Source organism: Mesoplodon mirus (assembly GCF_964341445.2).
Source record: "Mesoplodon mirus genome assembly, chromosome: 4".
NCBI lineage: Eukaryota > Metazoa > Chordata > Mammalia > Artiodactyla > Ziphiidae > Mesoplodon > Mesoplodon mirus.
In genome coordinates, this window is record NC_138979.1 from 73,898,719 (window position 1) to 73,922,045 (window position 23,327).

The 23,327-nt window shown below is 46.4% G+C and overlaps 1 protein-coding gene across 5 annotated transcripts in view; it reads left to right on the forward strand.

Moving 5' to 3' along the window:
- The first annotated feature begins 205 nt into the window (after positions 1–205).
- The window catches only part of ADAMTS17 (ADAM metallopeptidase with thrombospondin type 1 motif 17), a 351,667-nt gene continuing 328,545 nt past the window's right edge, over positions 206–23,327 (forward strand). For 4 of the 5 annotated variants that reach the window (XM_082617115.1, XM_082617116.1, XM_082617117.1 and 1 more), the window contains exons 1-3: positions 206–361; positions 828–1,198; positions 13,801–13,954. In XM_082617115.1, coding sequence (XP_082473241.1) covers positions 283–361; positions 828–1,198; positions 13,801–13,954 — 604 coding nt within the window. In that variant the 5' untranslated portion in view covers positions 206–282. Of the gene's footprint in view, positions 362–827; positions 1,199–4,099; positions 4,295–13,800; positions 13,955–23,327 lie in introns of those variants that run through there. The other variant, XM_082617118.1, reaches the window with a different exon arrangement.

Here is a 23,327-nt window from a genome sequence, read left to right on the forward strand (position 1 = left end):
CAGAAACCACGTGTAAGAAAGTGCTTGCAACCTAACTACGCACCCTGGTTTAGACCCACACTAGCCAATAGAGAAGGGGGAGGCGGGGCAGGGGAAAGCGAGAGCCCAATCATTTCCCGCTTTCCGAGGAGAAGGCGGGGCTTGGGATTTACCACGTTGGGTTTGTCCGCAGCGCTAATTACTTTTTCCAAAGACTGGAGGGCTCACTCCGGCTGGCGCCGCCGCCTCGCGCGCTCCTACTCCGCCGCGACCGTCCGGGGGGGGCTGCTCCTCCCAAGTACCATGTGTGACGGCGCCCTGCTGCCTCCTCTCGTCCTGCCCTTGCTGCTGCTGCTGGTTTGGGGACTGGACCCGGGCACAGGTAGCGCTCCCTCTCCCACTGCCTCTTCTTCGCCTGTGCCTCTCGCGGCCACCTTCCCCCTGCCCTCCGGAGGCATCCTGGCGGCCTCCGTCTGCCCGCGCGGCCCGGCTCCGGCGGCGTACCGCTGACAGCTCCGGGGTCGACGGGGCGCGGGCCGCGGCCGGAGGACTGGGGTCCGGGCGGTTGCCGGGAGGCCGCGCCGCCGCCGGTTCTTCGGACGCCGATGCCGCGGCCGCGTCCCCGGAGGTGGTCGGGCGGCCGCGCCGGAGACCGTTCCGGGGGTGGCGCGGGGCACGGGCGGAGGCTCTGGCTGGCATGGAGGTGCTGGGGCGAGGGAATGGAAGAGCGCGCCGGCTCGGGGCCGCGCTGTCTCCAAGCTGGCGCTGGATGCCCAGCGCTGGACGCAGCGCCCGGCGGGCCGGAGGGCGGGCCCCGCCGCGCTGACGCGTCTCCTTTCTCCCCGCAGCTGTCGGCGACGCGGCGGCCGACGTGGAGGTGGTGCTCCCGCGGCGGGTGCTCCCCGAAGACGTGCACCTGCCGCCGCTGCCCGGCGCTCCAGGGCCCCGCAGGCGCCGGCGCCCCCGCGCGCCCCCAGCCGTCCCGCGCGCCCGGCCCGGCGAGCGCGCCCTGCTGCTGCACCTGCCGGCCTTTGGGCGCGACCTGTACTTGCAGCTGCGCCGCGACCTGCGCTTCCTGTCCGGCGGCTTCGAGGTGGAGGAGACCGGCGCAGCTGGGCGCCGCGGACGCCCCACAGAGCTGTGCTTCTACTCTGGCAGCGTGCTCGGCTACCCCGGCTCCCTCGTCTCGCTTAGCGCCTGCGGCGTCGCCGGCGGCCTGGTACTGCCCGCTCCCCCTCTGGGTCTGCCTGGCGATCTCTCGCGGCGCCGAGGGTGGGGGTGAGGGGTGGTCCCCGGGGAGGGCTGGGATTGGGGTGGGGCCTCCGGCGTGCTCTATCGCTGGCGGGAGAGAGCACCCCCAACCTTCCAGAGGGTCTATGAGCAGAGGGCTAGAAAGAGGAAGCGATCTGTTATCCAGTACCTTCCACTGGCAGTCCTAAGCCTCAGAGGTGCGCCAGGCCAGCGCCGATATGGGGTTGCATAGCGAGATACGACGCAGTCCGCTCAGGGAGCACATGTTCAGCAGAGATGAAATCTGTCAAGCCCCTAGACTGAGAGGTGCGCTTGACCCAGGTGTAGAGAGAACGCTATTTGCATCTGCACAGGTGTGCGTGTCATGGGGAACACCTATGTATATGTGTATAGCTCACCTATTCTTGGATGTGGGGGTGGAGCATTGACCTCATTTCTGTCCTTTTGAGTCTTTATGTACCTGGAAAAAGATATTTGGAGGGGTCCCCCGACGGGCCACTAACCTACTCTTCTTAGTTGAAACGTAAGAACCAGGAGAGGGAGGGTGTCTCTAATATTTTTACCTTACACTGCAAGCAGACATTTATCTGGCACTAACCCTCAGCCAGGCCTGAGGAATGCTTACACTGGTGATGAGCAATGTCATCCCCAGAAGCTCCCTCGATGTGGCAGTAATTCCTCCGCCACCCCACCCTGCTGCATTTGCGGCACCCGTGGCAGTGCTCCGAGGGGCGGAGGAAGTTCTTGTGCGCCTCTACCCTGCCTGCGCTCACACTGGCTCACTTGGCTACACGGGTGCCCAGACAAACACTTCCCAGCTTCTCCATCGTGCCCCCATAGAGCGCAGATGGCTGGCAGATGGGCTGCCCCCACCCATCAGAGCCTGGGATGGGCTCAGAGAATGTTCCTCTATCTTCTGGGGAAGTGGTTTGTGATATTCTTTTGTGTCTGTCCTTCCCTGGCACAAGAAACTGCTTCCCCCACCTCCACCTTATCTTACTCCACCGTCTAGAATTCTCTAGCCCTTATCCACATAGTGTGCAACAAGTTGGCACGAATCTGCAACAAAGCCAGAAACCCTGAGGGTCCAAGTCTTTATATGAGACTTCTGCTCTCTTTCCAGCAGTGTAGGGGAACTTGGGGAGTAATTCCCAAGACTTGGCCTTCACCAGTTCCCCTTTTAGGATTTTTTGAGTCCTCATCAGAATGTGATCTCCTTTTGCTGGGCTGGGAGAAATTGGCTTCTTTGGTTAAACAAGGAAAATGGACCGTGGAGGGGGCCTGGTAGGAGCTAATGTGGAACAGGGGTGGGGAATGTGGGCTATGGGTGAGGAGGCTTAAGTAGGGGTGAAAAAGGCTCAGGTCACCGAAGGACTCGGGTCAAGGCTGTATCATGTTCTGGGAGGGACTGGAAGGCCCACATCATTTTTCCTGTTTTTGCCAAAGTGTTTAAAGTCTAGGTCACATCACTGTACTGAACATGGAAACATCTGAATCCCATTTGCTGCGGTTTAGTGAGTTTCTGTAGAGGTCAGAGTTTATACTTCTTGGTGTAAAGTTTCCAGCAAGGCGCTATCTGTGAAGGAGCCGAGGGTGGAAATCTGGATAACATTGATTTAAAATCCTCAGAGTGAGTGCTGGGCCCTCTCACAGATGGCATATGAGCAGTGAGTGTTCCCTTCCGTCCTCCAGGTTTTCAGGAAGACTGCCCTTCCCTTTGGCACCATGTGAGGGCGCTGTGCTTTAGATAAAGGAACGAGGCCAGGAGGCTGAGTTCAGTGTGTGCCAGCTGCGGAGGGACCTCTAAGACTTTAGATTTTAAATTTCTGCTTGAGCGGACACTTCTGTTGTTTAGTCTGCCTTGATCATCCCATTTGTGTAAGCTGGACATTGGACATTTTTTCCTAAGTACACCCTATAGAGGAAGGGCAGGAGGCCAGAGACAGCAGGTGATTTGGAGTGGACCTCTTGGTGGCAAGGTGGTCCTGTCTTTCTAGAAAAGAAAGCAACGGAACATAGGCTAACCAGGTTTGCATCGCACTCCACCTTACTTTGATTTTGGTTCCCTAATGTGCTTGAGGCAGTTCAGCTGGGTGGTAATGCAGCGTTAGTCCTTCTGGACCACGGTGGAAGCACCATAGAGATGTGGCGCACCTGTTGTGTGTTTTTGAGGACTGGCTCAACCACGAGGTGTATGGGAGGAGTGATGCCCAGTAGATGAGTTTTGGTGCCCACAGTTGGGAGCATTCCAAAGCCTCCTTGTGTCTAAAGAATCATGTAGAGCAGGGGTTGGCAAACTTTTTCTGTAAAGGACCAAGTAGTAAACATTTTAGGCTTTGCAGGCCATATGGTCTCTGTCACAACTACTCAACACTGCCCTTTTAGTGCAAAAGCAGCCGTAGAAGGTAAAGAAACAGATGGACCTGGCTGTGTTCAATAAAACTTTATTCCGATGTTGAGTATGAATTAAATCCTGCTGCATCTCACATCTCCAGAATGGCTTAGTAAGGAGTGTTGCCTGCAGGGCAGGGCATGCAGGCTCTGCTCCCTGTTCTGTCTGTCTCCAGAGACATTTGGTACCTGTTTAAAGGAGAAGCATGATTAGATCATTACTTAATTGTTTATGTGTCAGGGGAAGTAAACCTCATGCTCCATTTTGCTCCCTCCCTACGCCCCGCTTTTGACAGGGGGCAGAGGGGCGGGTCTGTGGCATTTACCCTGTATCTTGTCTTGAAAAGCTGTGCAAACTGCACTTTTTGGATCTTCAGAGACCATGGGCTCAGGTATTAACTGTTTTATGTTTATGCATCTTCATTTTATTTACATTTCAGAGAGTCCTCAGACATAACATAGGTTTTTGGAAGAGTTTCTGTAACCGTATAACTTCAAAGCGATGAACTTTGGGCATATGAGGAAGGTATTTTTCCTCCCAGAGGATTTATGTGAGTTTGGATCAGCTGCCTCGTGTGAATGGGACCAGATCATGGAAGGCCAGCAGAATTCGAAGAAACTTCAGGTTAAAGTTCACCAGAGCAGGCAGTGGAGGTGGAACTTCGGAGATAGAGTGAGTGTCAGTCTCTGAAAAGACTCTCTATGCTGCTTGTCTGAAATGAGTGGTTGGAGGGGCTGTTTTCATCCCCACACGTGAGGAGAGGTGGACAGAGAGGAGGGGTCTGGTCTGCTGAGCAGTGGCCACTCTTCCTTCATGAATACTGAGCTCAGGGGAGTCCACCGCCCAGAGTCTGTCCAGCCCTTCTTGGCTGAGGCCGCGGCCTGCAGGGGTGCACTGTGGGTGAGATGTCGGGACCAGAGAGGACACCCAGGAGCTCTGGGCTGTGGCCCATTTTCCAGGCCACCCTGGAGGGACAGAAGGTCAGGGATAGCCCCAGCGTGCCTCCTCTGGAGTCACAGCCATGCTCTTCAGGGGGCTGGCTTGTGGTCTCTCTCACCCAGGCCGCTCTCTGGGGTCCTGATGGCCCGGCTGCCCTGGCTCTGTGTGGTGCCTGACCGCAGCGCGGGGGCCTTTGTGGTCGTCCTTCACCTGTGCTGCTCCCCACAGTCTTAGTTCCCATAGCTCTTCCTCCCAGTCTGTTCGGGAGCTTTTGTAAGAATGCTCACCTTTCCCATAGGGGAAGAAGTGTAGTCTAGGTAAGAACAGGGGGCCTGAGTCCAGCCAGGCAGTGAGCAGGTGGCTTAGAAGAGATGGGGGACCGCGTTCTCAAGAGGGCAGCCTGACTTCAACGTTGAAGGAGCTGGTTTGGGAGGTTGCTGCCTTTCCCTTAAGAGCTACCCAACTCACTTTTCCTTGACCCAAAATTGCCTAGCTTTTTTTTTTTTTTTTTCTTTTTGCGGTATGCGGGCCTCTCACTGCTGTGGCCTCTCCCGTTGCGGAGCACAGGCTCTGGATGCGCAGGCCCAGCGGCCATGGCTCACGGGCCCAGCTGCTCCGCGGCATATGGGATCCTCCCAGACCGGGGCACGAACCCGTATCCCCTGCATCGGCAGGCGGACTCTCAACCACTGCGCCACCAGGGAGGCCCTGCCTAGCTTTTTAATGCAACATCACTTGATCACTGACAGCTGAGTAGGAATTGGTCTTGGCAAAAAGTATATGATGGGGAGACCATTTGAAAGGGAGCAAATAGACCAAACCACGTTATCCTGCATCATTATATTGATGCAGGTGTGGGGAAGGCATATAGTCCTTAGTCATTCATCAATTAATATTACTGTACTACTGAAGAATTTATCATGCACAGCATAAATATATTTGTTAAATGCAAAGTATATTTTTTAAAGCTTTGTAAAAAGAAACAATTGAGTGGATGTTAAGGAAAGTAGGAAGGGAAACAACAGTTGTGAAATTTGGGGTGTGGAAGAATTAAAGGGGAGAACTTGGTGCAGAGAATTCTAAGGCCTCCCACGGCCTCCTCTGGAAGGACGTTCACTCTGCCTCATGGTGACTTTCTATACCCATCGCTCATGGGCATCAGGTTGCCCATGACTGTCACCTAGGATACCTAACCCTACCTCATTATTTACCTAGGGTACGTAACTAGATTTTCCCACCTGCACTTTTATTTAGTTGGCAACATTTTAAAAAAGAAAAAAATACAAGATGGGATGATGAACTGAAGATGTCTTCTTAGACTGATTGCATTCTTGGAGCTTATTTCCTGAACTCTGAGACGCTGCAGCTGCCTGGCCTTGGATCTGTGCAACAGGAGATGTTTTTGCAGCCAGTATGTCTTGAGGGAACCACTCGGAGTCAGTGGTTAACCTTTCCCCGTGCACACTTCTGCACGTGGGCACATGGTTGCACCATCACACTCCTGTTTTTTAGCAAGTGAGGCTGCACAGCCGTTCCGTGCTGTGATCTTGAGCAAGTTGCTTACCTCCTTTGAACCTCCCTGTCTGCAGCCATACAAGGGTAAATAACATTGGCTTTGTGTGGCTGTTGAGAGAATGAAGTAAGATAAAGTCCGAAATCATTTAGTGAGAGCTTGGCACATTAAGGCATTGAAAACACATTTCTTCTCTTGCCCCACAGGCCATTCCCAGACTTTTCTAGTTATAAATCAAGCAATCAGTCAACATAGTTGACTAAATGAACAGATCATTATCACACAGCTGCCATGTGTAGGACCCGCTGGTTGGCTCCCAACGAGCCTCAAAGAGAAATACGAGGTGGGCCCTGTCTCGGAAGGCAGTCCGGGTTCGCGGGGAAGGAAGGTGTGCTGGAGCCTGCAGGGTGGCTGGTGGGGAGAGCAGGGAGTGGCTCTGGGGTCTGATGGGGTGGGGCAGGTCCTTCGGGTAGAGCTGAAGGGAGTGGGCCTCAGGTTCTAGGTGGGAGGAGTGATGGCAAAGCCTCCTGGCCAGGTCCTTCCCGAGGTAAGGGGCCCACGAGCCGACTGTGGGATGGAGATGGGTGATGAACTGAATGGACAGGTGTCTGGATTAGATGAGGCGGGGCCCTGGGTGCCAACTTAAGGCATTTAGAATTTATCCTAGACCAGTAGTTCTCAACCTTGAGCTGGCATTAAGGTTCCCTGCGGGATTTGCTACACTGATTGCTGGGCCCCGCCTCCTGGGTTTCTGATCCAGTCCGTCTGGGGGGTGGGCCTGAGCACTTGAGTTTCTGACAGGTTCCCAGGTGCTGCTGCTGCTGTTGGTCTGGGACCATTTTGAAGATCACTGGCCTAGAGGCAATGGGGGGTGCATTTCTGGCTACTGACCGGGGAGGAGCCCCTGGTCGGAGAAGTGTGGGGAGGACTGAAGCAGGAGAGCATTTGGAGGGGCGAGGTGATGGGCCTCAAGCCTTGGATGGTGGAAATGGAAAGGAAGGGAGACTACATGAGAGGGGGTCCGAAGGAGGAGCTGACAGTCTGTGACTAACTCTATCTAGTGATGGGAAAGGGGGAGTCTGGCTTTGGAACGAAGACCAAGAATCTGTGTTCAGGCCTTTGACATTTGCGGAGGCAGCAACAGGATTTTGAAAAGGGGGCTCTGGATGGCACTCTGTGAGGGGCAGGGGGACTCCCCGTGGAGGTTGGGAAGGCCCTCACGCCTGTGCCGGGTTGAGGATGCTCCTTCCCGGGGACACATTCGAGCCCCCCAAACTCTGCTGAGGCCCCCTAGAAAGCCAGAGGCAGGTACAGGAGGGCCTGCAATCACAGGATTGTTTTTCCTTCCTGAGAGCAGACTTGCTCCGCCTCTCCAACCACCTACGGTCACCTGTCCACGGGGAGAAGGCTACCTAAGACCTGGTCCAGTGAGCCCGGGAGCCACAGTATCCTGAAGAGGAGAGGCTTGGAGGGCTCCCTGGGCACTGAAATCCCAGTGTGGCCTTTGTAGGATGTTGAGGTCAGCAGTCACGAGGCAGGTCCCCTCAAACAGAGGACAGGGCATCAGATGGTTCCAGAGCATGGATACAACAGGGTTTCTTTATCTTAAAAACATTTGCCGCATTATGCTGAGAAGTTGTGCTCATGTTAGGAAGTGGTACAAATCTTTCTGACCTTCACACATTTTTCCAGCTGCAGGAGAGCTAGTCCTGCTTCAGGGGGTGGGGTGGGATTAACAATACCCAGTTTATAACGCTCTCTTAAAGCAACACAGAAACCCTTCAAAGCCAGCTTCCAGAATAAAGAGAATTGAAAGGGAACCACTCAGAACTGTTATAATACCAGGTTATACCTGATACACTTTATTTGACCCAAACTTCTTTAGTAGGATACCAAAGTTTAGAATATGTAAGATTTCTCTTCTAAGAGCACCATTTCATTGAGGATTGTTGTCTCCTTTGAAACCAAGTGGCCTCAGGGCTTCCAGTCCTGTCTGCTGTAGGCATATAGTTCCCCACAGTTCTCTTCAGATGGTGTTTGCAGCTCTCTTGCATCTAATGCAACCTGAGGCTTTTCCTTGCCGCCATCTGTGGAACAGGGAGGCCTTGGAAGAGCATTTCCATGTGTCTCACTTCTCAGCATAGATGGTGACCAGAGGAATAATGCAAACCCAAGCAACCCTGTTTAGCTCTTGGGACCACAGGGCAGCAATGTGCTAGAAGCCAGGGCAGAGCCCCACAGTCAGAGGAAGGCCCAGGTTGGTGCAGGTAGTCTGCATCCAGGGTACTTCCACGTGCTGGAATCAAGCATCTGTGGCACCCAGTTAAAAGCTAGGGAAGTGGTTCTCTACCCTGGCTGCACATGGAAATCTCCTGGTGAGCTTTAAAAAAATACCAGTGCCTGAATTTCACCCCAAGGGATTCTAATTCACATGGCCTGGAGTGGGGCCTGGGCCTGAGTTTTCAAAGCTTGCCAAGTGACTGCAGTGTGCAGCCAGGGACAAGGACCTCTGAGCAAGGGGGACTGCGGCAAGGCCATGCTATTGCCTTCTATTCCAAGCCAGTCCAGTCCATTCCATTCCATTCGAATCCATTCCATTACAGCCCAGTTCACTCACATCTTCTTGAGTAACTGTTATGTGGCAGACATTGGAAAAATAAGAAGGCATAATTCTGATCCTGCCTCAAAGGAACAAACTACTTTTTAGGTTGTGACAGATGCCCCATAACACAGGGGGTAGTGGGCTGGGACATAGAGTGCCAGGGAAGGGGGATTTTTTTTTTTTTTACCGGGGAGAGGGGAGGGAGAAGGAAGGTCAGGGAAAGATCAAGAAGGCTGACAAGTTTTTATCCTGGGCTGAGATTGATATTGTGTGTGTGTGTGTGTGTGTGTGTGTGTGTGTGTGTGTGTGTGTGTGGCACGGGGGGAGGGGGAGGTGGTGACAAGCGGCACTTTTCAACAGAACTTTTTTTTTTTTTTTTTTTTTTTGCGGTACACGGGCCTCTCACTGTTGTGGCCTCTCCCGTTGCGGAGCACAGGCTCCGGACGCACAGGCTCAGAGGCCATGGCTCACAGGCCCAGCCGCTCCGCGGCATGTGGGATCTTCCCAGACCGGGGCATGAACCCGTGTCCCCTGCATCGGCAGGTGGACTCTCAACCACTGCGCCACCAGGGAAGCCCCAACAGAACGTTTTATCACTGTGATGACCCGGTGAATATTAGCGAGGCTTCAGGGTGCCTAGTGACAGCACTTGGAGGGGGCAGGGGCAAGTTCCTTCCTTGTGGTGACTCCTGAGGGGGAGGGCTGTGCCCTGCCCCCTCCCCCAGATGCTAGTCTTGGCCACAGGCCAGCTTGAAAGTCAGTTCCCAAGAGGGCAAGTGGCTGCCAGGTAGAGTATAGGCCATTAGTCCATGTGTCTGTCTGTCACCAGCATTGCCATTCTCTTTGCTGAATGGATGGAAACCAGCATGTGGGTTCCTCCAAAAAAGACCTTCTAAAGCAAAACCTCCCCCAAGAGGCTGGACCATGCTTTTGTGTGTGTGCATGTAGGTACCTGTAGGCTTTCTCACCAAGGTGAGATTCTCCCTATATTGTGTCACATTAGAACTACTGGCTAACTGGCCTTGACCCTGTGGCTTGTATGCTAGGCTGAGTGAATGATAACTGGCTTTGAAAGTTCTAGACTCAAGGAGGCCTTTAACCTCCCAGAGCCGGAGCATTTCAGGAAGACTCCGGCCCCTGTCAGGGTTGAGTGTGTCCCCCAGGGAGCACAGCCCTCCTACAGCGTGGGGCCCATCCATGCACTGTGCTATATCTGCCAACTTTATTTCAACCACAGACGTTTCCACTGAAACGGTCATCAAGGACTTCTGCGCTGAGGCTTTCTTTTTTTTTTAATTTACTAATTAGATTTTATTTATTTATTTATTTTAACATTTTTATTGGGGTATAATTGCTTTACAATGGTTTGTTAGTTTCTGCTTTATAACAAAGTGAATCAGCTATACATATACATATATCCCCATATCCCCTCCTTTCTTGCGTCTCCCTCCCACCCTCCCTATCCCACCCCTCCAGGTGGACACAAAGCACCGAGCTGATCTCCCTGTGCTATGCAGCTGCTTCCCACTGCTATCTATTTTACATTTGGTAGGATATATATGTCAGTGTTACTCTCTCACTTCGTCCCAGCTTACCCTTCCCCCTCCCCGTGTCCACAAGTCCATTCTCTACGTCTGTGTCTTTTTTAAATTAATTAATTAATTAATGTATTTATTTATTTTTGGCTGTGTTGGATTTTCATTGCTGTGCGTGGGCTTTCTCTAGTTGCGGCAAGCGGGGGCTACTCTTTGTTGTGATGCTCTGGCTTCTTATTGCGGGGGCTTCTCGTTGTGGAGCATGGGTTCTAGGTACATGGGCTTCAGTAGTTGTGACACGTGGGCTCAGTAGTTGTGGCTCATGGGCTCTAGAGCACAGGCTCAGTAGTTGTGGTGCATGGGCTTCGTTGCTCCGCGGCATGTGGGATCTTCCCGGACCAGGGCTCAAACCCATGTCCCCTGCATTGGCAGGTGGATTCTTAACCACTGCACCACCAGGGAAGCCCCTACGTCTGTATCTTTATTCCTGTCCTGCCCCTAGGTTCATGAGAACCATTTTTTTTTTTGCGGTATGCGGGCCTCTCACTGTTGTGGCCTCTCTGGTTGCGGAGCACAGGCTATGGACGCGCAGGCTCAGCGGCCATGGCTCATGGGCCCAGCCGCTCCGTGGTATGTGGGATCTTCCCAGACTGGGTCATGAACCCGTGTCCCCTGCATCGGCAGGGGACTCCCAACCACTGCACCACCAGGGAAGCCCCAGAACCATCTTTTTTTAAGATTGCATATATATGTGTTAGCATATGGTATTTGTTTTTCTCTTTCTGACTTACTTCACTCTGTATGACAGACTCTAGGTCCATCCACCTCACTACAAATCACTCAATTTCGTTTCTTTTTATGGCTGAGTAATATTCCATTGTATATGTGCCACATCTTCTTTATCCATTCATCTGTCGTTGGACACTTAGGTTGCTTCCATGTCCTGGCTATTGTAAATAGAGCTGCAGTGAACATTGTGGTACATGACTCTTTTTGAATTATGGTTTTCTCTGGGTATATGCCCAGTAGTGGGAATGCTAGGTCATATGGTATTTCTATTTTTAGTTTTTTAAGGACCCTCCATACTGTTCTCCATAGTGGCTGTATCAATTTACATTCCCACCAACAGTGCAGGAGGGTTCCACTGAGGCTTTCTTTACACACAGCTCTGGTGGATCTGCACAGCCTCCCACAGCCACTCTCTGCCTCCGCTTCTTCAATCTCCCCAAAGTATCATAGTGAACAAACTCAAGTTTTAACTTCAAAGGAGGGGGGAGAAAGCCATGCTTCCTGGCAGGTCATGCAGTGCCACTTTAAGACAGTTTTATTTGAGCAGTAAAATCTCTGAGTTGTTCTTGGCAGCAGTTCTAATGAAATGGAAACCTTGAAATCTTCTTACAGCAGTAAGTACCGTCTCAACCCCTGTTTTGGGGACTAAATGTTGTAGGCGGTCTTATTAGTGGATCTGATTTATTTTCAGAGGACTGGTATCGATGCATCCTTTCAGAAGGTAGAGGAGTCTATATCATTTGGTTTGAGTGAGCTCTGTACCTGAGACCTGAGGAATTGCTGAGCTGTGATGGAGAGCAGTGCTTCTCAAAGCTTGGTCCTCGGACACGCAGCATCTGTATCACCTGGGGACTTGTTAGAAATGAAGGTTCTTGGTGAGCATCCATGACCTCCAGGTGATTTTGATGCACACTGGAGTTTGAGAACTACCGCTTTTAGAAAGTAGTGTCAGGACTTCCCTGGTGGTCCAGTGGCTAAGACTCCTCGTTCCCAATGCAGGGCACCCAGGTTCGATCCCTAGTCAGGGAACTAGATCCCACATGCCGTGACTAAGAGTTTACATGCCACAACTAAGACCCGGCACAGCCAACTAAATAAATTTTTTTTTTTTTAAGAAAAGAAAACAGTGTCATGGCTTTTAGAAAATAGTATTGGGGAGAGAGAGAACAAAGGATGTTCATGACAGCCTAAGACAGATTGGCCCAGTCTCCTGAATCTGTGCTAACAAAGGTGGTCCTGACCATGAACGCAGAGCAGGGGCTGTGGACTGCAGGGCCCAGTGTGCAAACAGATAATTCTCAGCCCTGGCCCAGTCAGGATCTTTGTGAGTGGTTTACCTTGTTTTGTTGATGCCTCAGAAGAGAAGCTAGCAGCAGGTATCCTGGGGAAGGAGGGCAAATTGTTTTAATGCTGTTAGCATTGGTTCCAAATGAAAGGAAAAGTTCTCTGCATTGTGTGTGTATATATATATATATATATATATATATATATATATATATATATAAATTTTTTTTTTTTTTTTTTGCGGTACGCGGGCCTCTCACAGTCGCGGCCTCTCCCGCCGTGGAGCACAGGCTCCGGACGCGCAGGTCCAGCGGCCATGGCTCACGGGCCCAGCTGCTCCGCGGCATGCAGGATCCTCCCGGACCAGGGCACGAGCCCGCGTCCCCTGCATCAGCAGACAGACCCTCAACCACTGCGCCACCAGGGAAGCCCTGTGTATATATTTTTAAGAATTAGTATTCACTCTATTAAAGTGACAAATTAAGAATCCCAGTCCTTAAGTTTTTCGTTCAATTTACAAGTCATTTATTTATAATCTAGCAAGTTTTTCAAATACCTTTTAAGGGGCCTTTGGATAACATTTAATCCTATTTACAAATTAGTGATTAACAACGTTTAAACCTTTAAAACTGTGTGTAGAAGTTTACCATATTCAATTTCATTTTCAAGTTCTTTTGTTGTCTGATTAAAAAATAAACCCTTTGCAAGTACTTAAATGATTCTTATAAATAATGAGGTAACTAATTTTATAAACCTGGGAAGTCTTAAGTTCTCTTATACATTCTGATACTGTTTATAAGCCTAATAAGATTTTTAAATTACAGGTCTAAATCATTGCTGTGCTTTAAATTAGAATCACAAATTGAATCCATTAGATACTCTGCCAAGTTCTCTTAAACACTGAAAAAAATCTACAAATCCACTATCACAAAACTATTAACACTACAGGTCTGACTCCATCCTCTCTATTTAATTCTAAATATTGCCCAGGAATAAGATATACTTTTTTCCCATTAAGGATATAATTGTCATTCATTCCCAACACTTTTGGAGGTACCTTCTTAGGTGGACTTTTAGGGGATGATATAAAAAATAGTTTTTTAAATGGGCTTTAATTAGAAGTAAGTGTATAGGAGCAGGCAAACAAGGGAATCTGTTCTCCCTCTCCCCTGCTGCAGCAGGGGCCCCAATAAAGCCTTGCCTGAAAAAAAAATTTAAAAAAAAATTAACACTAAAGTCAGATATCTTTGAAAGTGAGCCCAGAAAATGGGTGCTGTTGCCGGACCCCCCCACCCCCTGCCTTCTGTCACCTGACCCCCAACACAACTGCTGGATGAGATGTTTCAAGTCATGCAAGAGCTCATACTTGGACTCTGTAAATTGGTGCAACCTGCAAAGAAAAAGCCCAGGCAGGGGAAGCAGGCCATAGCTAGGTGGCCTTTCCACCCTCTGGCTCTGGGGTTGTGGGCAAGTGTGAATGAGGATGACTGACAACTGTTTTCCTCTTTCTGGGCAGGTTGGCCTCATCCAGCTTGGGCAGGAGCAGGTGCTAATCCAGCCCCTCAACAGTTCCCAGGGACAAGAGCATCTGATCAGGCGCAGATGGTCCTTGACACCCAGCCCCTCTGCCGAGACCCAGATATCTGGGCAGCTCTGCAAGGTCCTAACAGGTGAGTCTGGGAAATAGTGTGAATGACTCACAACACAGGCCCTTTTGGCTTTTGGTACCATCGCACATCCCTAGACCATCCCCCTTGCTGTGTCTCCAAGTGTGCTGAAATCTTGTGAGCAAGAACTTACCTTTCCCTGTGTTTTGAAAGCTTTTTTTTTATTGCCCATAAGGCCACTTTCTTTTCATTTCTATGTGTATTAATATCAGCATTTCATGTGTAGCAGCCCTTTGAAAAAGGTGTTTCTAGAAAGAACCCAGGATCTCTTTTGTGTAGTGTCTCAATTTTATAGATCTGGAGCAAGTTGAGGCCTGAAAAACCTCAATGGCTTATTGTTATCAAGCCCGACGTTGGTGGCAGAGCTAGGTTGAGAATTCCTTCCCTTGGCACCCCGGCCAGAGCTTGCTCTCCTTATACAGTGGTCCTCAGTCTTGTCTGCACTAATGAGAATCACCTGGGGGACCTGTGAAGCAGTAGTTCTTAAGAGTGTGACCCCAGCAGCATCCGCATCACCTGGGACTCTGTTAGAACTGCATGTTCTCTTCCCCACCCCCCCACCTCCTGAATCAGAAACCATGGGGGTGGGTCCAGGTAAATCTGGTCATGCTTAAGTGTGAGAGCCACTGCTTTAAAAAATGCCATGCACTAGCCAGTCCCCCCAAATCCTGATCTAATTGGTCTATGGTGTGACTTGGGTGTGATTTTGAAGGTGGTTCTAATAAGCAGCTTGGGCTGAGAACCCAGGGTTCTTATATTCTCTGCCTCTATGTGGGCAACCTCTGGTTTATCTGTTAAGTGTTTAAGGACATTTCACCGTGCTGTGTCACTAGCAGTCTGCCTGTGAGTGTCCCTTGATGAAGATGATATCCTACTGCTCACAGGTGTCACTTCCTCCCTGGAGAGCATGGGGCCCCATGGCTGACCTTTGGGAGTTGTTCTTTTGTTGTTTAAAGACTTTGAATAAAAATATAGTGTCTCAGTTTAGTATTCCAATGACCTTGGAAGTAAATTGATTATATGACTGTCTTTTAGAACAGCTTTGTTATGTATAAGCGAGCCCTGCAGCTTAGCTCCGCTGGTGCATGCAGTCCTGACCCTATCCATATAGCCACCCTCCTTAGCCTAGTCTGCATTCAGCAGGGAGGTATTAGAGGTGATTTTGCTGGATCAGGGTCATCTCTGCAACTCCAGGAGAAAGAATGCCACCATACATTAGGGTTTTGCTGTGTTCCTTCCTGCACCCTTACAAAAACAGGAAAGAGAGGTCTCAGCAAAAAATTACTTGTAACTAAAATTTACCCCTTAATAGGAAGCAGGGGTTTTTGGTAAGTCCGATGTTTGGTTGTGTGTTTGAGCTTGATGTTGGTGTGTTATTTTAAACGTTAGCCAGCTGCCCCTATCTGGGTCAATCGGTGGATTTTTTTCTCTCTCTCCTCTCAAAGTAAATGACTAGTGGTCGTTCTAAATCTTTGTGCATTTTCTGCGGCTGATCTGACCATATTGTTTCAGAAGCAGAGGGATGACTCTAAGGCAGAGGTTCTCAGCCCTGGCTGTCCATTGGCATCACCTGGGGAACTTTAACAACTAGTCACACCCAGCTCCTGCCCCCAGAGAGCCGCTTTTATTGGTCTGGGGTGCAACCTGGGCATCTAGCGATTTGAAACCTCTCCAGGTGGTTCTAACGTTCAGCTGGTGCTGAGAACTGCTGCGCTAAGTTTCAAACATGATTAATAGCACCTGTGGGCCATCGGAAGTGGGTTTTCTCAGGTGAGAACCACCAAGCAGGGCCACACAGTGAAACCCAAGGACAAATATGTTTTATTCTTACTTTCCCTTTGCTCTAGCCAGTGCTTGTCAGCTGCTAGTCAGTGACCAGAAACCCCAGGTGCCTGTGGATGATATCATGGAATATTTGTCTAATTACCAGCTGCCATCCTCTTTAGGGGTGTGATACCAAGGATTGCTGACAAAATGATAAATTGTGTTTGTGTTTGCATTTTTGTCCCTAAGGCTAGTTTGGAGGCACTCTTCTGAGAGACTGTTTTGCCGTTAGTGAAGGAAATAAAATGAACAAAACCAGGGGGTTTATTCCCAGCCCCCAAATCTCACATCAACATGCTCTGCCATGCAGGAGCAACATGTATATTTAAGGTGGTGCCAACTCAGGCTCTGTCCTGGGTAGGAACACAGACATAGGAGAAAGGTATAGACTTTGCTTCTGGTCCTTCTTTCTTTGTGTGAAATACTCAGTAAACTTTGTTGCTGTGTTGGGAAAGACACAGGCCTTATAAGAGGCTTAGCTAATAAGCAGTCAATTAGGCCCTATGTAGTTTGGATTAACTTTCAAACATTGGGGGTTTAGAAACTGGGAAAATTAATTTACTGGGACTGCAGCAAAATACATTCTTGAAGTTTCCTGGAAAGATTAATCAGATTAATCCACGATTTCCCATGGGAACATGTTCTTTATGGCTGAGCACGGCAGCCATAGGTGTAATTGTGCCTTGTCATTGATCTGTGTTATTCCAACCTTGGACATGGCCTTGGGGTAGCCAGCTGGCTCAGACAGGTGAGGAGCAGTCTGATAACTCTTTCTCCTCCATGAAGCACTCAATTTACCTGTGAGTTGAGTCTGGATAAGCTGCCATGTTGTCTAGGGGGATAGAGGGACTGACACAGGAAAGGCCACCTGGGAGGAATCACTGCCTTCTCTTTGGTACTATAGAGGTTGCATTTCTAGCAGTCTTCGGGGCTTCCAGAGAGGGGACAGATGAATCCTATTTCCTTTACAGCTTCTTACTCTAGGACCTTATAAATTAATTAAAAAAATATCACTCCACTTGGAACTTAACATGAAAATATGGAGGCTGTGGGCCTTTTTCCTTTTTCTTTTTTTAAAATTATTTATTTATTTTGGTGAGCATGAGTTTTTGAAGATATTTTTGGCTGTTCTCAAACACTAAAATGGTACTTTGGATATTTTGAAATGTTTCTTGATTTAAAAAAAAAATATTTTATTTATTTATTTTGGCTGTGTTGGGTCTTTGCTGCGGCATGCCGACTCTTAGTTGCGGCATGCAGACGTATTAGTTGCGGCATGCATGTGGGATCTAGTTCCCCACCAGGGATCAAACCTGGGACCCCTGGATTGGGAGTGCAGAGTCTCACCCACTGGACTGCCAGGGAAGTCCCTGTTTCTTGATTTTTTTTGAGTGGTTATTTTGACTTCAAAACTTTTTGCCTGCCTGCTATGCTTATTTTAATTTCTCCATTCAGATTCATTATAGAATTTTCTCACTAGCACTTTCATGGTTTTTAGTAACAATTTGAATCTCTTCTCATCCACTATGGTAGATATAACATGTGGATGGTTGAAGTAGATTGTAAAATAATGAAACTAGTTTCCTATGAGGCACTGTCAAAGTAGGAATCCTGCAACGTTTTGCACGGTGGTGGGCTCTTTAGAACGCAAATACACCAATGCCATTCAGCAGTGGTGCCTGTGAAGTCACTGATGTCTACTTTATAGTTCGTTTTGTTACGATTGTTTTAAAAAACAGTGCAGTAATTTTATAGTATTGTTTCATTAATTTATAGCATTCTGAAGTTAATTTTAGTGATACCATAGTGATACCATATTTAGAGGATACCATAACGATTCAGAAATTGTGTATTGCCAATTTATGCAAGAATTTGCATGTGTAATAATATCCGTATATACTCTGTAATAAATAAATGGTTGGGGCTTGTGTTTTGTGTCACTTAAGATTCATTTGGTTGGAAATGACAGAAATCAAACTGGCTTCAGTACTAATGACATCACTGCCATGGGCTCCTGGAGCTGAGGAGCAGCGCAGGAGGTTGGACCTCAGGTCAGCCTTGGCCACAGCAGTTCTGTATCTGACAGCTTTGTCCTCAGCTGGCTTCTCTTCTGGTGAGAAAGAGGCAGCTGGGCTGAGGAGATAAACTCTTCTGTTTAGTCAGGGTCGACTTGGATCATGACTTGAGTTCCTTTCAGTTCACCACTGGTTTCAAGCGTCTTGAGGCAAGAGTAGAAGAGCTTAGCTCAGTCCCCACATGACTATGGAGATGTCACTCTGCCTTCCATCCTTGTCCTGACTTCCTGAAAGTCGGCTAAAAAGTCTGGTAGGATAGATTCAGGACACCTCTAATCCAGATAGAATCCATCATTCCAGCCCATGTGGTTGATAAGACTTTGGCTGTTTCCTTCTAACTTCACAGGGCCCTCGTCAGATGCTAATTAACTCCTCATCCCACCTGTGCCCCGGATAAACATGGCTACTGGTTTTTGCTCATTAGGAAGGGCTCAATCCCTCTGAAATTTAGTTCCTCTAAACTTCTTTGAGACCTTAGGTCTCCAGTGGGTAAAGCAAAATATGATTTCGTTGTTTATCCAGTGTTTTTTGTTGTTTCAGTGGTGGTGATAGTCTTCCATGTTTTTCTGCATCTTAAGTGGAAGAAGAACCCAAAGGAAATGGAATTAAATTTGTACTTTGAGTTTTTTCATGTTAATATTTTAAGTATGTATTCACATAGAAAAATATTAAATCCAAAAAGAGACACCAATATTTTAAGAATTATTATTCCTGGAGAAAGAGAAAGAAGAAAGATGTTAGAGACCCAACTCTGTCTCCCTTGCGTGTGACCCCAGAAGTGTCCCTTGGCATCTCTGTGCCTCTGTATTAGTTTGCTGGGGCTGCTGGAACAAACTACCACAGACCTGGCAGCTTGAACAAAAGGCATTTACTTCCTCACAGTTTTGGAGTCTAGAAGTCTGAGATCACTGTGTGGGCAGGGTTGGTTTCTTCTGAGGCCTCTCTCCTTAGCTTGTAGATGACAGTCTTCTTCCTGTGTCCTCTTATGGTCTCATGGTCTGTGCATGTCTGTGTCTTAATCTCCTCTTCTTTTAAGAATGTCAGTTATATTGGATTAGAGCCCACCCTAATGATCCCAATTTCACTTAATTACCTCTTTAAATCCCCTATCTGCAAACTCGGTCACATTTGAAGGTACTGAGGGTTAGAGTACACAGTTCAGCCCACAACGGCCTCTGTTTTCTCATCTGTAACATTGATATGATGCAGGTCTTGTCTGCTTCTCAGGGTTATTGCTGAAGAACACAGAGGTGAGAGGGTGATGGTACCGCTTCCAGCCACATTGGTGGGGGGAATGTTCATAAGAACACTTACAAATGCCTAAGAGGCAAAAAACAAACTTAGAGGAAATTAGAAATGGGCTGTATAAAGGGACCCTTTCTATAAAATAGATATCATAGTTGGCTGGTCATCATCTATTCACAGTTTTTTCTTGATAACTAAATAGAAAAGGAGCTGTGTAGACTCAGGCAACTTTAGAAAGGACTGGGCCACTGAGCTTCAGTTTCATCATCTGCACCTGACTAGTATCATCTACCTCTTGGGAGTTTTGTGAGTTTTAAATGAGATAATGCATACTTGTCACTTAGCAACTAACAAATATTAGTTGCAGCTGCTGTGGTTATAATTATGATTTGTATCCCCATTCTTTAATATCAGAGGACCACTTCAGTGCCCTTGTTCTGTATTAAGTGGGAAAGAAAGAGAAACTCTATGAGAGCACTGAGTGAAAGCTAAAGGTTCTCATTGTTATTCTTGAATCTGTCATTCTTGCCTCTTGAGAAAACCTGTAATGCAATCAGGGAATCTTACTGTTTCCAGACTGGAAGTTACCATTAAAGGACATATGCTCTCGTTTTTGTTTATTCTGTCATCAAGTATTCATTGACCCTCTAGACAACATACTGTGGTGAGCATGACACAGCATGGTCCTTGCCTCCAGGAAGCTCATAGGGGGGATAGAAGTAAACAAAGGTAGCAGGTATAAATTATTTTTGTAAAATATTTAAAATGGGGAAAAAGAGCACAAAACAAAAACTGAAGGCCCACGTACCCAGCATTCAGACTTAACCCATGTTAGGATCTGGTCACATCTGCTTTGGAACATTTTTTTCTTGAGAGAAATGGACATTTATGGATATGAGTGAGTATCCTTCCACCTCACCCCTTATCATCCCTCTAGCTTACTGTCCAGAAGAAACCACCATCCTGAGGTTGGTGTGAATCCTTCCTATCCATGTTTTTATAAACAATTAGGGCATTTGTGATGTATAGTCATAAACTGCATGTTGTGTTGTTTTGTATGTTTTAACATTTACATAAGTGGCTTCATACTGTGCAGTTGGCTTTTATCACTTACAATAATTTTTTTAGGTTTATCCATGTTCCTTTTTTTATAATATTCTCTAGATTTAATCAAGTTGCTTTTTTCCTAACTTTTTTAGACTACTTAGCTCATTAAACTTTACTTTCTTAATTTTTAATGTATATATTTGAGGCTATACATTTTCCTGTAAGCATACCTTTAACTGCATACAAATTTTGATATGTAATATTTCCGGTATCCAGTTCTAAGTATTCTCCAAGTTCTATAATAGTTTTTTCCTAGAGGGGCAGTACAATGTAGGTACTTAAGAATTTACAGATATGCCTACTGGGTTTGTATAAATCTATTTATTTATTTATTTATATTTTTGGCTGCGTTGGGTCTTCATTGCTGGACGTGGGCTTCCTTTAGTTGCGGCAAACGGGGACTACTTTTCGATGGGGTGCACGGGCTTCTAGTTGCAGTGGCTTCTCTTGTTACGGAGCACAGGCTCTAGGCACGCAGGCTTCAGTAGTTGTGGCATGCCAGCTCTAGAGCGCAGGCTCAGTAGTTTTGGTGCACGGGCTTAGTTGCTCCACGGCATGTGGGATTTTCCTGGATCAAGGCTCGAACCCGTGTCCCCTGCATTGGCAGGTGGATTCTTAAGCACTGCACCACCAGGGAAGTCCCTGGCCTACTGGGTTTGAATTCCTGTGTCCACCACTTACTGGCTTGAATGACCTTGAGTAATTTATTTAATCTTTTTGTGCCTAAATTTCTTTATTTGTAAAAATGGTGATAATAATTGCATGTACTTTATAGAATTATTAAGATGACTAGATAAGTTAATATATAATGCACTTACAACATTTGGCACAAAGTATTCTGTGTTATTATCTATTATCATTGCAGCTTTACATTTATAAATTTTTATCATGTGTTTTTGCCATCGTTCAAAAATGATTTATAGTTCTCTGTTTAGCGGTTTAAAAATGTGGCCCATATCAAGTTTTCCGTCTGGTTCTTTTTTGATAGTTTCAGAATATCTGCTGAGATTTCCTATCTTTTCAGTCATCAAGAGCATATTTTCCTTTAAGTCCTTAGGCATGGTGATAATAATTGCTTTAAAATTCTTGTCTGCTCTTCTAACAGCTGGGTCGTCATGGGATTTTTTCCTCCATTTATTGTCTTTTCTCTTGCAAATGGGTCACATTGTCCTAGTTATTCATATGTCAATATGAATAACATATGGAATGTGTTCTGGATGTAAATGTAATATTTTGAAGTGGATTCTATTCCTCTGGAGTATTTTAGCTGACAATTAATTTTCTTGGACTCAAACTGCAAAATTTCTCTCTCAGGCAGCATCTCAAATCTCAGTTCCGTTCTTTTATCCTTAGCTAGAGTCTGTTCCACATAGGGATCGTTTAGAGAGTTTGATATAGTTGATATACAGAATTTTGGGCTTCCCCTTCTTGGAGCTCTCCTTTCTAATATGCTCCCATTTAGTTTCTAGTCACTTTTGTGCTCTGAACTCTGTCCTTTGGTTCTTTAGTCCTGAGGATTGTGGGCATTCTATTGGAGTATAAGCCACCCTATAGCACTGACCAGGCCTGCCTTCAGTCGCCTGTGCTGTTCTCTTCTTCCAAGCTTTGACTCCCCACCAACATCTTCCTGCATTGGCTTACTTTCCAGTAATCCAGTCCGTGGATTTTTGTATTTTGTTTAAGTTTACAGTTGTTCTCTATAGGAGGTTTAGGTCTGTTAGAAGCTTGTTGGCCATACTGCATTCCATATGACATTGATTCTTTGGTAATGGTTGAGATTGGAATTGTGGTTTAGAACATAGCTATTTTTGTTTTAATAAATGTTTTATATGTAATTAAAAGAATGTGTATTCTTTAACTGTTGTGAACAGCATTTTATATATGTTCATTAGTTCAAATTGTTGTGATCTCAAAATCATTTATATCCTCATTATTTTGTCTTGCTTGACTTACTTGTTTTAATTAGAGGTATATTAAAAATCTCATAACTTATTGTAGCTTGGCATATTTCTCCCTTTAATTCTATTAATTTTTGCTGTATAGGTTATGAGGCAGTATTGTTTGTTGCATACAGGTCTAGGAGCTGTATTCCTGGTGAATTATTTCTTTTATTATCGTTTAATAGGCCATCTTTATCCCTGGTAAAGCTTTTGGCCTTCTGGCTATTTTCATCTAATATTAATATTACCAGTAGTTTTTATTTTCCTCAATGTTTGCCTGATTTTTATTTTTCCTTAGTTTTAATTTCAATCCTTCTCTATAATGATGTTTTATATAGTTTCTTAAAAGTAATATGTATCTGAATTTTAAAAAATGTCCAATTTAAGAACATCTGTCTTTTCATTGGCAAGGTTAGCATTTTTATATTTATGATGTTACTGATATAATTACATGTATTTCTACCATCTTTTGTTTTCCATTTACAATACCATGCTTTTTCTTTGCTTCTGTTTCTTTTTGTTGTTGTTTTCATTTTTTTCTGTTGGTTCCATCAGATTTTCTTTATTCCCCCATTTTTCTTCCACTGGCGTGAAAATTTTATAATCTATTCACTTCTTTTGTTGTTGTTACCCTAAAATTAAAAAAAAAGAAATTGTCCTAAGGAAGTCTAAAAGTATCAGGTGTCTTTCATTCATAATACAAGAGCCTTCAAATGCTTTCATTTTCCTTATTATTTTTATCTGTTAATTTAATTACATATTTTTGTCCCCTCCCATTTAATCATCATCATTATATATTCTTACAGTTAAAATTATTTAGATTTATTTATATATTTACCAATTTATTTGCTCAGTATTATTTCTTGCAACCCATGTCTGTATTTAATGTCCTTCTTAAAGAACATTTTAATCAGGGTTTCTGAGTGGTTACATTATTATCTTTGTTTTTCCAAAACTGTCTTTATTTCACTGGTACTTTTACTGATGATTTAGCTGAATATAGAATTCTAGGTTGAGTCTTATCTTTTCTTAACATTTTGAAGATCTTATTCCACTGTCTTCTATTTTTGCTACAAAAGGTATTTCAACTTTAGATTCTGTGTAAATAGATTCTGTCTTTTCTCTGTGCAGGTTTAAAAAATGTTATTATCTTTGTGTTCTATAGTATATCTATGGTGGGTTTCC